Source organism: Notechis scutatus, chromosome Z, assembly GCF_049901735.1.
Source record: "Notechis scutatus isolate UNSWTSFEM ecotype Mainland chromosome Z, rNotScu1.2, whole genome shotgun sequence".
NCBI lineage: Eukaryota > Metazoa > Chordata > Lepidosauria > Squamata > Elapidae > Notechis > Notechis scutatus.
This window is the reverse complement of record NC_142025.1, coordinates 138070107-138085937: the sequence shown is the minus strand read 5'-3', so window position 1 is coordinate 138085937 and position 15831 is coordinate 138070107. Positions and strand designations below refer to the sequence as shown.

Below are 15831 nucleotides of genomic sequence, written 5' to 3'. Positions count from 1 at the left end.
TTTTGAAAGGGAAAGAGCAGTGGCGAAGACCGGAAACTCTTCAATCCCCTAAATTACTCAAAGCTATGCGCCTTCCAACTGCCTTCCAAGATGAATATGCCCATCCTAAAACTAGGGGAAACATGTTTGGTTAACGAGGTGTCGTTCAACAGCAAAACTTCAATTAAACCACTTTTTAATCTCGGGAGTCGAATTAACCACCTCTTGCAATATCCTTCATTCACTTTTCAGCGTTTGCTATTTCAGATATGCCATTGGTAGAAAAGCAAATACAGCAGAAGCAATTATTAGTATACCAATTTAGTGGTTTACATTCATCATCCACGTTCTACTTGGGAAGACCGAAGTTCTTTTACTCATAGGTCAAGATAATTGGTAGAAATTGGGATCAATCAATAAACTAACAAATATCACTGGCTGTTTTTGTGATCATTCATGGGGCGAGAACCGTCTCCACCAACGAATGAAAGCTTCCTGGAAAATAAGAGGCGGGTCTTTTGAATTCTCTCGTGGAAGCTGGTTGGTAGAAGTTTGCCTCTTTCCTATTGGTCCGACGTGAGGCCATTGACAAAAATGTGTTGAATAAAGTTGGGGAAATATTTTTAGTGTTTGGTTTGTCAATCGCTTACAAGATACAGGTATAAGAATAAACATAGTTTTGAATACATGAGATAGATACTTATAAGAAAAATAAAAAGAAACAATAGGACAGTGACGGTAGGCACGATTGGTGCGCTTATGCACGCCCCCTACTCAAATACCTGAGTTCGGGTAAAACATGTTTCACGGTGGCCGTGGAGGAATTTTTATTTTTATTTTTATTTTAAAAAGCAAGATTGGCTAACCCGAGTCTTTTATTTAATACAATTAATAGAATAATTTATTTCAAGAGGAAAATCTTGAATAAATGCTCAAAACAGTGACAAGTTCTTTGCAAACCGGGACAGGACAATAAATGTGGGAAGCATTAAAGTGTTTTAAAGAACATCACCTTAAGAAGAAATGATACCAAGAGACATCAGATTCTCCATGAGCTAAATTAAAAGAAACTGGGATTCCATTTGTCACATTCTCCCCCTCTCGTTTTTCCTATTTTGATTTATTATCCAGTGTTATGAAAAGTGTTCTTGAATCAATCTCTCTTAGCCTATCTTACCACATAAGAATTTTGCTCAGATAAAATGAAGGGAACTGGGGAACTCTTAATTTAGCCTCTCCTGATGGGCTGTCATCTAGGTGAGTCAAGTTTCATTACAGCTTCCAACCAAAGGACCTTGAGCTCACAATTATGTGGGAAATTAATTTGGTGCTTTTGAAGGCTGAAAATGGAAATGAAAAAACCCAATAAAATAAAAATCTCATGGAACTAAATCTCAGTTATAAATTCTATGGTGTGTATGGGGCCACAGCCTTTAGGTCCTGTATAAGTAAGCTATCTATAGTGTTTTTTTCTTCCACGTTTTTACCTTAGAAACTTGCCCATTCACTGGCTCTTTTGAAAATGGTAAATCTTTTGAATGAAGCTAGCATGTGTACCCACATAATAATAATAATAACAAACATAATAACAAACACAAGAATATAATGAAATCAGGCAAATTTTATAATGTTTATCTCTTTTAATTGCTTCTCATTCAGGGCCTTGGGATAAGCAGAGGTAAAATTGTACCTAAATATAGGTAGTTCTCAACTTACAACTGTCAAGGCTCCAACATGCAATCACATTCAAATCACAAGTCTCTAGCCGCATCTCTCAGAGTAAAAAAAGATTGATTTATTAGGAGTTAACATGTTGGTGTTTCCTGGTTGCAGCGGACTCTGACACATCATTCATTTCACCCTTGACCCTGGTCTTCCCCCCCACCCCCTGGATGTATATTCTCCAATGAGACACATCCATAGCCAAGAGTCATCAATCTGCAATCTTGCACGCCAACAGCTTTGGCTGCCAAGGTGATTATCTGAAGCATTTAAGGAATGCACTGCTTTCCCCCAACTCCCTTTCTGCTGGCAACTAAAAAGACCAAAGAAGTGTTTTTTAGTTGACATTAACCACAATTGAGCCCAAAGATTCTGTTGCTAAGCAAGATAGTTTTTAAGTGAGTTTTGCCCCATTTTACAATCTTTCCTACCATAGTTGTTAAGTGAATCATCGTAATTGTTAATATTACGTTGTTAAGAGAATCTGGCTTCCCCATTGACTTTTGCTTTGTCAGAAAGTCATCAAAGTGATCACATGACCTTGGGACATTGCAACTGTCATGTATATGATCAGTTGCCAGTTGGCCAAGTTTTGATTGCATGACCATGGGGATGCCACAATGGTTGTAAGCATAAAAAACAAGTCATAATAAGTCACTTTTTTCAGTGCCATTGTAACTTTGAACAGTCACTAAATACATTGTTACATCAAGGACTACATGTAATACAATTTGTTCTTCATGTGGGCTTTAAGATCTGCAAGTTTATAACTCTGTTTACCACCACACCAATCATTTCAAGCCTATACTTCTGTAGCCCGATTTATCTGTTCTACTTTGTGACTATTAATATCCCAACAATCAAAAGGTTATTTCCCTGGCAATCTCCATCTACTTGTGATTTTCCATCTTTCTCTAGCCATTTCTTTTTTATTGTTTTTTCAATTACTTGAAAAAATTTGGTGTTGGTTCTCAACACCAATAAGACCAAGGAGCTTATAGTGGATTATAGAAGGAACAGATCAGACATCCAGCCCTTGCTTATCAATGGAGACCGAGTGGATCAAGTGGCCAGTTTTAAGTTTCTGGATGTTACCCTAAAAGAGGACCTGACCTGGGGTGCCCACATTGCTGCCCTGATCAAAAGGGCCCAGCAGAGATTATACTACCTGATGCTTCTCAGAAAACAACAACTGAATGAGAAACTGCTGGTGACCTTCTACTGCTGCACCATAGAGAGCATTTTAACATACTGCACCTCTGTATAGTTTGCCAATTGCACAGTGGCAGATAGGAAAGCACTCCAGAGGGTTAATGTCATTGCCCAGAAGATCATTGGTTGCCCTCTCCCCTCTTTGGAAGAGCTTTATAGCTCCCGCTGCCTTAAGAAAGTTCAAAACATTCTCAAAGATCCATCTCTTCCTGGGCACCCGTTTTTTTAACTATTATCATCTGGCAGACGGTACAGGGTAATAAAAACCAAGGACAAATAGGCTGAAAAACAGCTTTTATCCCAGACCAGTAACTATATTGAATTCTACTCTATATAATGCAGTATCAGGGGTTTTCAATTCAATTGTATAGAATGTGAAGGATGTGTTTCTGTTTATTTTGATAGCCATAATGTACACTGAAGATGGTATTTAATTTTGTTGTGCAAGTGCAATGACAATAAAGTAAACCAAACCAAACTACTTCCTTTTATCCTGTAATCTCCTTTCCTTTCAAATTTTATGCCAATCTTTGCGTCAGTCTTCACATCATTACCCCATTGTTCAGCTACAATTCTTTTTTTATCCCTACCTGATGTTTTTACTCTTGGTTTTCTTTCATTGCTGCTGTTGTTGTTAGTTGCGAAGTCGTGTCCGACCTGTCATGACTTTTTCTTGCCCGGTGTATTAAGTGAATCACTGCAGTTGTTAAATTAGTAACATTTGAGTGAATCCAGTTTCCCCATTGACATCGCTTGTCAGAAGGTGGCCAAAGGGAATCACATGACCCCAGGACAGTGCAACCATCATAAATGCGAGTCAGTTGTGAAACATCCAATGTAAATTACATGACCACGGGGATGCTGCAACGCGAGTGTGACAAAAGGTCGTAAGTCACTTTTTTTCATTGCCACTGTAACTTCCAATGGTCATTAAGTGAACTGTTGTAAGTCAAGGACTACCTGTACTTTAGTATTTTTTTTTTAGTATTTATTTGATTTGTCAATCGCTTACAAGATACAGGTATAAGAATAAACATAGTTTTGAATACATGAGATAGATACTTATAAGAAAAATAAAAAGAAACAATAGGAAAGGGATGGTAGGCAGGATTGGTGCGCTTAGGCACGCATAATATACTTCCCATCTACCACGTTTTCTTTTTACCTCCGGATCTCACCGTGCATTTATATCCCACCTGATTTTTTTATTTTTGGGCCTCGCTTTCAAGTTCCCTTCTACCGAAAGCAATTTCCAGGGAGCCTCAATTCTCTTTCCTCCCCCCTCCCCCCCCCCGGCGACGCTTCTCCTTTAAGTCCTCGGAGCCACCTCCTGGGCGTGGCTTCGGGGTCTGCGTGGTCTTGGCGGCGGAGGTGGTGGAGGTATTGGGAGTCCTTAGACTTCGGCTGCCGAGAGGTAAGTGCGAGCGGGCTTCCCCACACTTCGCCAAGAGATCGGGCTCCTCCATCCCTTTTAAAGGCCAAAAGAATATTTCAACGCACGCAACCTTTTTATTCATTCCCAGCTCCTTCCTGCATCCCCGATTTCTCACGGGAACGAGCTTGAATGCTCCTCTGCAAATCTTGCGTCGTTGATTTCCCACTTCGTTGTCATTAGTGTACCCTTCGCAAGAAAAAGAAAAAAAACCTTTCTCCCTCCCCGGGCAACTTAGAGGCACAAATTTGGTATCCCCCAAATCTAAGGTTTTTCCCCATTCAACCCGCCCCCCCCCCCATCTCTGCTTCCTGCAACCCCTTAAAGGAACTTTGTCTGTTCTTTCCTTTGCACGTCACCCAGTCCAAATAAGGGATCTAGTGTGTCAAACCGAGATGGGGGGGGCACTGTTTCTTTTAGCCCATTGTCTTAAATAGTTGCTTTTAATGATTTGGCAGTCATCTTTCCTGGCTGCGCCCAGAAATCTTATAGAGTATCCTGGCTAACTCCCAAATGAACCCCTTTTGGAAAGCTCCAGGACATAAATCTGTTGCAACCTCCCCCCATGTCTGGCGATTTCCACCATCTTACCTTGTTCCTTCCTTCAGCTGTTGCTGCTACTCCAGACTAAAAGACAGCCATCTGGGGTTGGAAGAGCCAGAGGGAGGGGAAAAAAATTGGCTTATAATGATTTAGATTAGAACAAGGTAGGCCGGCAGCAGCCTGGGCGAGGTTACAGGACAGACACATGACATATTTGGGGGTGGGGTTGGGGGAAGTTTAGATAAAACTAGGAAGTATGATGCAAAGATTGCTACCTAAATTGCTACCTGCTGCAATGGTCCTGAGCAGATGTTGACCTGTCTATTGACCACATCTTTCTGTTTCTTCAGGTTAGGCCTTGAGAACCCCTCCCAACCCCCAAGTCCTCTTACTCTTGCTTTCCTCCTCTTGAGGCCATGCCACTGACCCGCAGCCTGTCCGTGACCTCCCTCTCTGGGTTGGAGGACTGGGAAGATGAACTTGACCTTGATAATGCCATTCTTTTTGAAGTGGCTTGGGAGGTAGCCAATAAAGGTACGTGATTACTATTTTTAAAGAAGATCTTGGGGAAATGATCAGGTTTCCAAAGTTGGCGCAGGAGTGTTTGGGAATTGGTAGGCCTGAATTTCTTGCGGGAATGTGGCTGGAAACAGGTCCTACAGAGCTATTTGCAAGCCGAAAGATGAGCGGTATTGAAAGAATTGAGGCCAGAATTCAAATATCCCCCTGGGAATGGAGTCTATACAGTTAGTTCTCAATTTACGACCATAATTGAGCCCGAAATTTATGTTGCTAAGTGAAACAAGTGGGTTTGCCCCATTTTACAACTTTTTCTTGTCACGGTTGTTAAGTGAATCATTGCTTTTGTTAAGTTAGTAATGTGGTTGTTAATGAATCTGGCTTCCAAGTTGACTTTGCTGGCCAGAAGGTTGCAAAAGAAGATCACCTGACCCCAGGACAGTGCAACCGTTGTAAATATGAACCACTTGCCAAGCATCCAAATTTTGACCATGGGGATACTGCAACAGTTGTTAAGCATGAAAAACAGTCATGAGTCACTTTTTCCAGTATCATTGTAACTTTGAACTGTTGTAAGTCAAGGACTACCTCTAGAAAAAAAGACTTACCTGATTGCTGGCCAAAGACTCTTGGTTGAGCAGGTAGTAAAGAATCAGGCCTAATCGACCAATACTTGAGCAACTCATTGAATTGTGGAAGGGCTTGATATGAAGACAAAAAAAAAATTGGGAAACAGGTTGTACATCTCTCTTTTTAAAAATGATTGACTGGCATGCTGAATGTTAAAGCAAAAGGTTTGCATTTTTTTTTTTTTTAAAAAGGCTCTCTGGAGAGAAAGGAAGTTCATGTAACGGTTGCAGTTCCTTCCGAGCAACATTGCTCAGCACTTTAGGAGATCCCTTAGGCCTTTCCCCTCCTTTGCTGTTCTCAGATCCTCCCACCCATAAATCTTTCATATATGGGTTAGTGCTGTCTGAGATAACAGTACCCTTTTATAGTGAACATTTCCAGGGCAGACCAGGCAGCAAACTGCTGTCACTGTGTGTTCATTGAGAAGATCCCCTTCTGGAATCAGCTGCTACACATCTGGAAGTTTAAGGCACTGAGATCCCAAGGGCAGTGTTTCAGGCTGACTTTCCCTGCAGTAACGTGATTGTGTCAAAAAACAACCAGAAGAGCACTATGTTCTTTTAAAAAGGATAGGGATTCCCAGTAAATCTAAATATCTACCAATGTTACTATAAAACTATTCTCATGTGCTTGCTTTAGGAATAACTGCTTTTGAAGCTAATTAAGATTTCTTGGCCTAGCTTGAATTTTGAGCATCTGCTGTGCATATTCTTGATGTATACTCAATAATATATCTGTATGTGAAATAAATACAACCTCCTCCACCACATCCTCCACTGCATAATAAACTTTTTGAAATGTTATTCGTTCCTTGAGAAGCTGCATCCCTGTTTAGGTACTCAATTCCGGCCAGGATAGCCACTTTGAATAGCAGGTGGCCAATGAGCAGAATCTCCCATACCATCCCAGCCATATAATTATTTTTAATGTATTAATTAAAGATTATTCTACCAGGTAATAAAGTAGACCATGCTACCAGTCACCAAATACATGCAGGATGCTTCTAATTCTCAATACTGGCAAAAAAGCACTTTTGTCTGTATGCCTTTGAGCATTTCTTGATTCCTGGTGATTACCTGCATAAGCCCTTGCAGTTCACTTGGCAACATTTTTGAAAGTGATTTACTATTGCTTTTGTCCTAGGGCTAAAAGAATGACTGGCTTAGCACCCATGCCTAGGACAGGATTAGAACTCATGGTCTACCATAAACCTACAGAATTGCTGGTGTACACAGTGACCCTGACCCACAGTGACCCACAGTGACCCTGACAGTTGTAAACTAGAATTAGTGTAGTGAATCCTGCTGGATGCAGTGGTTTTCACTTCCAAGCCAATACAAATGGAATTTGTACTGTCATTTTGCAAAAGAGAATTGGCTTTTAAGTCTTTTTATGAATGTACATCCCTATTTGTAAACACACATACTATACACCTATTAGATTTTTTAAAATGCCACATTTCACTTTAAATATTTTATCAGGGAATTTACTAGAAATGACCATGTCAGAAAAATATTTTAGTTAACTACTTGTATCTTCAACAAAATGTTGCAGCGTGAAATGCTGCTAGTCAAGTTTTTCGCCCCTTAATTTCATACATTTCCTCTGTTTTTAATCTGTCTTCCCAACAAACTATTAGTAGAAAGACTTTGATCTTTTCCCACAAAGTGATTTTTTTCCTAGGTTTTTTTAAAAATCTGCATATGGCCTTTCCCTGAATTTACCACAGGTATTGTCTTTTTCTTGTCAATGGGTGGCATTATTTTGCTACTAAAGATGATGGTCTTTGTTAGGATACAAGGATGATACTCAGGGCCATTTCTGCCTCTGAACAAGATAGATGCCTCAGTTTTGAGTTGTTCCCTCAGACAAGGCTACTTGCATATTTTGTGGCCTATTTCTGTCTTTTGCCTGTGATCATTTGCAGAACTCTCTCATCGCATATGTCCAAGTAAGAATAAAGAGGCATAGGGTGTTTTTTTTTGCTTCAGGCAAGAACATTTCTTGGAGAAGCCTTGGATCTTCTGAACAGTTTGTGAATATATTCAGTATAGACTATGTTTATCATGGAATGCAGGATACCACGTCCTGTGTGTGGGATACAGGCACCCAGGGGAGACATAGGTCAGAGTTCAACTTATTACTCATTTTCCCCCTCTGGACCTTTAGTTGACAATTGACTGCAGCTCCAAGGTGAGACTTATCCTAGAGAGCTATAGAGAGAGAAGCAATGCCATGTGTTATCTATGTGAGGGGCCTTCATTTATCTAATAACTAGTTCTAAAATGCCTTTTAAAAGCATATAATGTAATTGATGTGTGGTAGGAAGGCCAGCCAGAGCTGGTGGGACTGTCACTTGATAGTGGAAGGAAGCATTGAAGACCATTTGGTGGTTTCTGGTAACATCTGTCATCCAAAGCCTAAAGGATATGGATTATGGAATCTTATCTGGATGGTGATTATTGGACAGTATTTGTTTTTTGAAAAAGAAGAGACGGGGAAAAAAATGTTGATCTGCAGACTAACTTTTTCCCTTGTAGGAATGCTATTCCCATTTCACAAAGTATTTTTTTCCAGAAGTTGCTTTCTGCTTGTCACCAACACTCCCAACAATCTCATTTGCTCCTAAGGACAGGAGTAGTGAAAAGGCCCTAAGTCAATTTAAATAAATATGAATGTATTTCAACATTCCCTGAGTTCTCGAAAGAGCTTCCTTCCTTAATTTTGTGCCCACATCAAGAACCCTGTAAAGTAGGCTGGCTGGAGTATATAAGTGCAATTCCAGCCAAGGAGATATGGCAACAAAATCAGGATTATTGATGAATATTTTATCTAGATCAAACCGGATAAAAGTCTCATAAATCTTGAAGGATAGCATACAAGGTGAAAGATCAATTTGTCTGGAAGACAGAGTTGATTCATTTGAGGGCAACGAGATTCTGAGGCTTGAGGGCAGCAGCTCAAGAAAGGTCTCTGAAAAAGAATTTAATCTGGTTTTACAAATGAAGGCGGATGTACGTATCCCAGGATAATGTTGCAGAATCTAATCTGGGTCGTTCACTGGGATCAGTGGTTTTGTCTTCTGAGCTTTTGAACTCCTACTGGAACCCATCTTCAAGGAAGTTCTCTCTATCAGAGTGTGCATTAGTTAATCTGGTCTTTTTCATTGTTGTGCTGTTAGAGTGTTTGACACTTTATGGACTTTGAGAGGGCGGGTTCCTATCTTGCATTGCTTACAACATAAAATCTAGTATACGAACCAACAGGAAGAAGAGAGTAGTGAAGCAATCAGGAAGTAAGATATGATTGTTTCTAAGCTATGGGCTTACTTACTAATTGGGAGCCTTGCGTCACTTTTTTAGAAGAGAGTTTAGAAGTGCAGTGGGTAGGGGAACAATGTGCTATTAAAGATTTGAGTTAGTTTAAGATATTCTTGGATTTTTTCCCTTGGGAGAGTTGCATTCCCCCCTTTTTTTTTTTTGCTATATTAAAACTATTTTAGATTTAAAAGGATATTTCTTCTCAATGATACATTTGGGAGAGGTTTATAGAGACCCAGAAAAGGATTTCAGAATCCTCTGGACTGCCATTACTTCAAGAAAATATCAAGGTTAAAGGATTGTGCCAAGAACTTCATGAAAAAGATTTCATTTTTCATTTTCTTGCTCCTGAGACCAAATCCATTGCAAAATGTCCATTCTCTTTCTAACTCTTCTGCTATGATAATGAAATGATCTCACAAAGAGAATCAATTGAACCTATTAAAGAAGCCTTCCCCTGCCTAAGTTTGCTCCATAGGTATGGACTTCAACTCCTTAGTTTTCTAAATAGCACGGTGACTGTTAAATTCTGGGAGGGGACATATATAGGGCACCCAAGCTGGAAAGGCTGTTTTAATTATTATTTGGGCAAATCTTTCTAAATGCACGCAGTTCCTCAGCAATAAGACATTACTGTTTATCCATGATTCTAAACCTTCATCTCTGGGCACAGTCCAAGCTCTGTTTAGTTTCATTGCAATGCTTCAGGTTCTCGTGTTCTGCAGTGCTATTTCCTAATCACTCTTCCCTCATAGAATATTCATGTGGGTGTTTTTATTGCTTTTCCTGTAAAAGTCCCTGTTTGGAGGAGGAAGCAAAGAGCCAAGGTTCTTAGGCTCCTCAAGAGGGGAGGAGAATTTAGTTGAGGGAGCCAGGGTCCTTGAGAGTAAAGTAAATACAGTGGTTTGTAAGTGATGACTGGGTTTGCCTGCTTCCCAGGAAGGGAATTGGAGTCCAGCCACTTAGAGAAGATTGAATATATGGAGAAAGGTCTTTTGGCTGAGTTGTATAGTATAACACACACACACACACACACACACACAGAGAGAGAGAGAGAGAGAGAGAGAGAGAGAGAGAGAGAGAACCCAAGTCCTCTTGCAGGCATCTTCTGTGCTGGGTATGACTGATAATAGCCTGCCTGTCTGCTTCCATAATCCATCTGCTTTTGTGTGGGGTGCAGGTATGACAAATCATGATTTATTTAGTGGAATGGAACATAAAGAGTTTTAGTTTGATCATAACATTGAATTTTTGCTTTCTGGTGAAGTATTGGTCATTTTAGCTGGATCTGTCAAGTATCTCAAAAATACAATGTTAAAATAATAGTATAAAATAACCACACATGAAAAAATGGGATCATAAATATAATATTAGGTGAACTTCTCTGGGAAATTATTTCATAATCAGAGTGCCATAAGCCACTAAAAGGCCAAACCAATCTCCTTGATACTGTCTACCACTTTGATCATTGGGGGAGATCTCATAGAAAGCCCTTTGTTATGATATGTACAGAATAACCCTTGAGTAACAAGGATATGAACATGGAAATGTTTATGAGAATAGTTATGAATAATTATCCAGCCACACACAGATACACTAAATTGAGTTAAAGTTTAGTTTAAGAAATAGCACAGTCCAATAAACGGTCCAGGTCATATACGTTTAATAGTCCAAAGAATATCCAATTACAAAGTCTTCTTTCCAGTTGCCTTTGTCATTTACAGTAAACAAAAATATCAAAGTATAAGCACAGCATAAATACAACAGAGAACCTTAGATAGCAACAGAATGTCAGAGAGACAGAATGTCAGAGAGCAAGCTATGATCTCTAGCTCCCTCTTATGGTAATTTGCAATATAATCAACCAATCGGAATATAGTATAAATCAATAAATTGATTTTGTCTTAAAGCTACAAACATAACATTGTTGGTTTATATATGGCAATCCAACTGATTGGTGGACAGATTCCTAACACCCTTTAAAAGGAATCTGGAATCAGATGATTGGCAGAGATTTTGACAAAGATCCCTCAGTGCAATGGGATAAAAACGGGATGCAAACACAAAGGCTCACTTGTACAAATTACATGCAACTTCCAAATTGTTTTTAGAAATAGTCTACATTTAGTTCATTTCAATTACTGAAACAGCCATTGGAACCAATAGTCAACAACAGGCCAATTTTCCATGCATTAATCAAAGTTACTTTTAAAGCCATATTTAGATTGTTAACAATGCTGTAATGCAGCTTTGATCAGCTTACCTTGATCTTCACCTGATAAGTGGGTGGCTACAATTCCCAGACTTCCTCAGCAGCATGGTTAAAAACCTTGCTTTAGCAAATCTCCAGTAATTTAATTAATCTGAAAAAAATATACTACTTTGTCCTGGAGCCACAGCTGATGAATTTCACATTTAGAGTCAAGTGAGCACAGACTGATCAGATACTGAAATCTCTACATTCTTAGATTTATTTTAAACAGGTTTATATTGCTTGTCACATATTCAGGATGTGTTAGCACACCCATACAATATTGAAGAATGAATTACATTAAATAAAATGTTAGAGCAGATTTTCTCAACATGGCAACTTTTGCTTATGCACCGAAGACAAATTCCTTGTGTGTCCAATCACACTTGGCCAATAAAGAATTCACTCTACTCTACTCTACTCTACTCTACTCTACTCTACTCTACTCTACTCAGAATGTATGGACTTCAACCTCCAGAATTCCCCAGCCAACAAAGCTGTATTACAACAAATTTACATTGCTCTAAAGCTTCTTGACTAAGGTGGGTGCTTAGAATAATTTATAAGCATGCAAGGAGAAAACAAGTACCTTATTCTGTCTTCTTTTAGTTGGTGGGATCTTCACTGTTATCCAAACAAAAGCCAAGATTACACTGGATGAATGGGGCGAGAATTACTTCCTGATTGGACCTTACCTGGAATTGAATGTGCGCACACAGGTGGAGCTGATAGAACCTCCCAACCCTGCCATTCGCCGAACCATTGACTCCATGAATTCAAAAGGATGTAAAGTAAGAGACTGCAGGGTGGGGGGGAGAAAAATGTCTGGGACCTAGGCCTCAGTGGGCTTAATTCTCATAAACAATTCCTTTCCTCTATTGGGAAGGGAAGTTTGTGGATACAGTGGTAGACCAAGAATATTTAATTCAGTTCATTGTAATTCTAGTTTAAAAGGAATGTCAAGTAGCTGGTGATAGGTAGAAGATGTATTTTTAGGCTGCAAAGAAAGAATTTCAAGTCAGAGGAGATTAGAGATTGATAACTTTGTCTCTGAGGAATCTACATAGATGCATATATGCATATCCAGCATGCTGTTGGACTAACCAACATAATGACAAATGTAGAAAAGGTGTAAGTATTATTGTCTGGGGAAATGAAGGCAGTATAAGAAAAGTACAGATAGTGCTCAACTTATGACCACAATTGAGCCCAAAATTTCTGTTGCAAAGTGAGATATTTGTGTAGTGAGTTTTGCCCCATTTTACAATTTTTCTTGCCACAGTTGTTAAATAAATTGCATTTGTTAAGTTAGTAACATGGTTGTTAAGTGAATCTGGCTTTCCCGTTGACTTTGCTTGTCAGAAGTTGCAAAATGTGATCACATAACTCTAGGAGACACTGCAACCATCATAAATGTGAGTTACCTTACCAAGCATCTGAATTTTAATCACGTGACCATGGGGATGCTGTAATGGTCGTAAGTATGAAAAATGATCATAAGTCACTTTTTTCAGTGCCATTGTAATTTTGAATGATCACTAAATGAACTGTTATAAGTCAAGGACTATCTGTAGTTTGTAATACCATCACTACATTTTATATTCTCACAAACAATCCTTGCAAACTATATTCATATGCAATTTCATATATGTTGTGGCCCTCCAGCTCAGCTGGCAGCGGATGATGGGGGGGTTAAGGAAGAACTTGGGCCAGTTCTGGAGCCTGGGGAAGGCTCTGATGGATACTCAGTGTTGGATACAGAGATAGAGCCAGGGCCATCTGGCATTTCTCAGCTACCAGAGAGGCAGCTGCCTTTGGAGCCAGGGATGAGTAAGGAGGAAGAACAGCTGGGGCCTGTTCCAGATGCACATATGCGCAGAGCAGATAGGAGAGGTGAACAATGGAAGACAAGGAGTCGACTCTGGAAGCAAATCAAACGTGGACACTGAATGGCCCCTCCCTGGCTGAGGAATAAATAGAAGGAAAGGGGAATGGTAGGAGACAATAGTTCGCATTTCGAGAGAGTTCCCTCATTGTATTTAGGTCAACAAAGACTGCCTTGCCAAAACTTAATTTGCAGCCTTTTGGGGCTCACGGCCTTGCAATTATCATAATGAACTGATAAGGTCTATTGCTGCAGTTAATTCCTTGCAGGACTCTTGCCTGGACTTTCAATTGGTGAATGCAATTAATTCACAACAGATAAATAAAGAGTTTTTCTTTGCGAGGAGTCTGTTTCTTGCTTCTCCGAAGACTGGGTCAGAACAATATATTTTCTTTTGTTCTTTCAATTTCTTGTTCTTTTTGAGGATCTTGTTAACTCCATCCAACCATATCTTTCTTGAGCTTCCTCTCACTCCATTCACTCTTTCTTCATATCTTTGTTTGGCAGTGTGACCCCTTATTAATTTCTCCTACATGACCAAAGTATCACAATATGTATTTTTCCTAGAGATCTCTTTTCTATTTGATTCATCCATTCAGCACTGATTGATTGTTGACTGTATTAAGAACTTCACTCTCATCCTGCTGCTTCCCTTCTGACATATTTAGCTTTCATTTCTGTATAAAATGTAGGCAGAAATCTACATTAATGTGTATCCATTTTATGTCTTTCAAGAGATATTCCGATAGTAGAAGATATGCTAGTATTTTTTTCAACATTTGCACATCTTAAAATTTGCCCATTTCTCTATGTTTAACAACCATCATGAATGCAAATTCATCCATTTTTGCCATTTCTGAATAATTTACAATTATTAATTTTTGTTGCCAAATGCAAGTTGGTGAATGCAATTAATGCAATTTGATTTCTGATAGTTGCCAAATGCAAGTTGGTGAATGCAGTTAATGCAATTTGATTTCTGATAGAGTGTTTAGAGCCTTAGTTCTTATTGCATCATATACTCTGTCTGATATTTGTTGGAAATAATTTGTGCACCCAAAAGTGCACATATATTAATGATCCCAAACTACACAATTGTAATAATAATTTCAAGCATTATCCATGAATGCATTAAGCAATCAAGAGGAGGTCACACATTCTTGTCTTACTTCCTGTTTAGTGTTGAATGATTAGTTAAGAATTTGTTTATAAAATTACAGTTGGGCAATCAACCTTCCTATTTTATAATTTTATGTTTTTTATTATTTGTTCCTGTTACATTCCAAGTTACAGTGTTTGATAATCATTGATCACCATTGGATGAACCCATGTATGTTGCTCTCTACCATCCAAGTTTTGATCAGTCCAGGTTTTTAGATACAGTAATACATTTTAATAAATTGAAAAAGATGTAAACCATATTTCCTTCTGAGTCACACCTGTTGTAATGACGAGGCAGTCGAGGTGTTTGATCATGATCAAATGAATCATGATGAACTTTATTGGAGTCTAGTCTTGCATTTATACACATTTTTAGTAATCCTCTAACATTGGTTAACTTTGGTTATTGCTTAACTTTCGTTACTGTTTAGCATAGTAATTAACACAATTAATTATCTCTAGTTAAAGTCTAACACATGTTTACTTCCTCTCTCTAATCCTCCTTTACATTAGTGACTTTGTTTGCCTGAGTTGTATTTGCTTTGGAACCTTCATTACCTGAGGTTTGCCATCAAGATAATGACATTCCTGCAGTTACAACTCTACATATCCTCGTTTTTTATTTTAAATGGAGGATTCAAAGATTTATGAATATTGTAAAGGAGTAAGAGAGGGGGAAGTAAAGGAAGTAAGAGAGGGGGAAGTAGAACGAATCAATGCAAATAAATTTGGAATACATTGAATAAAACAACAGGTTACAATTAGTACAATAATAATAATTATAGCATAAAAGAAAAACTGTCTGAGCCAAGACCAATCAGGGAGCCAATTGGTTAGCCACTCAAAAGATGAGTACTGAGCATGGATATTATTTTGAATGTATGATTGTAAATTGGCAAGCTCATCCTCAATAGTTTTATTCAAAGAATGAAAAATTCTGAGGATGAACATTAGTAGCATATTTATCAAAAAAGAATCACATATCAGGATCCTTAATCTGCCAACTAGCGCATATCGATCCTGTATTAGAGTGATCAGAGGCATTAAAAATAGGAAAATTATCAGGATACATATCAGGAGCTATATTAAGTCCATACAAAGAAGAATTAAAGGTACCTGACAACCAATAGCAGTTAGAACAATAACTATAATTCCCTAGCTTTTTTTATATGTGCTG

General features: G+C 38.7%; 1 protein-coding gene and 1 long non-coding RNA gene across 2 annotated transcripts in view; one reads left to right on the top strand and one right to left on the bottom strand.

Annotated features, from left to right (window-relative positions):
- Nucleotides 1–4247: 4247 nt before the first annotated feature.
- Nucleotides 4248–5382, bottom strand: LOC148129328 (uncharacterized). Its single transcript, XR_015745766.1, has 3 exons — nt 5281–5382; nt 4937–4987; nt 4248–4381 (listed from the first exon to the last, which is right to left on the bottom strand). It is a non-coding gene; the product is annotated as an uncharacterized LOC148129328 (long non-coding RNA).
- The window catches only part of GYS1 (glycogen synthase 1), a 54705-nt gene continuing 44113 nt past the window's right edge, over nt 5240–15831 (top strand). Inside the window, exons 1-2 of the mRNA XM_026677477.2 lie at nt 5240–5422; nt 12218–12399. Coding sequence (XP_026533262.1) covers nt 5305–5422; nt 12218–12399 — 300 coding nt within the window. The 5' untranslated portion in view covers nt 5240–5304. The remainder of the gene's footprint in view (nt 5423–12217; nt 12400–15831) is intronic.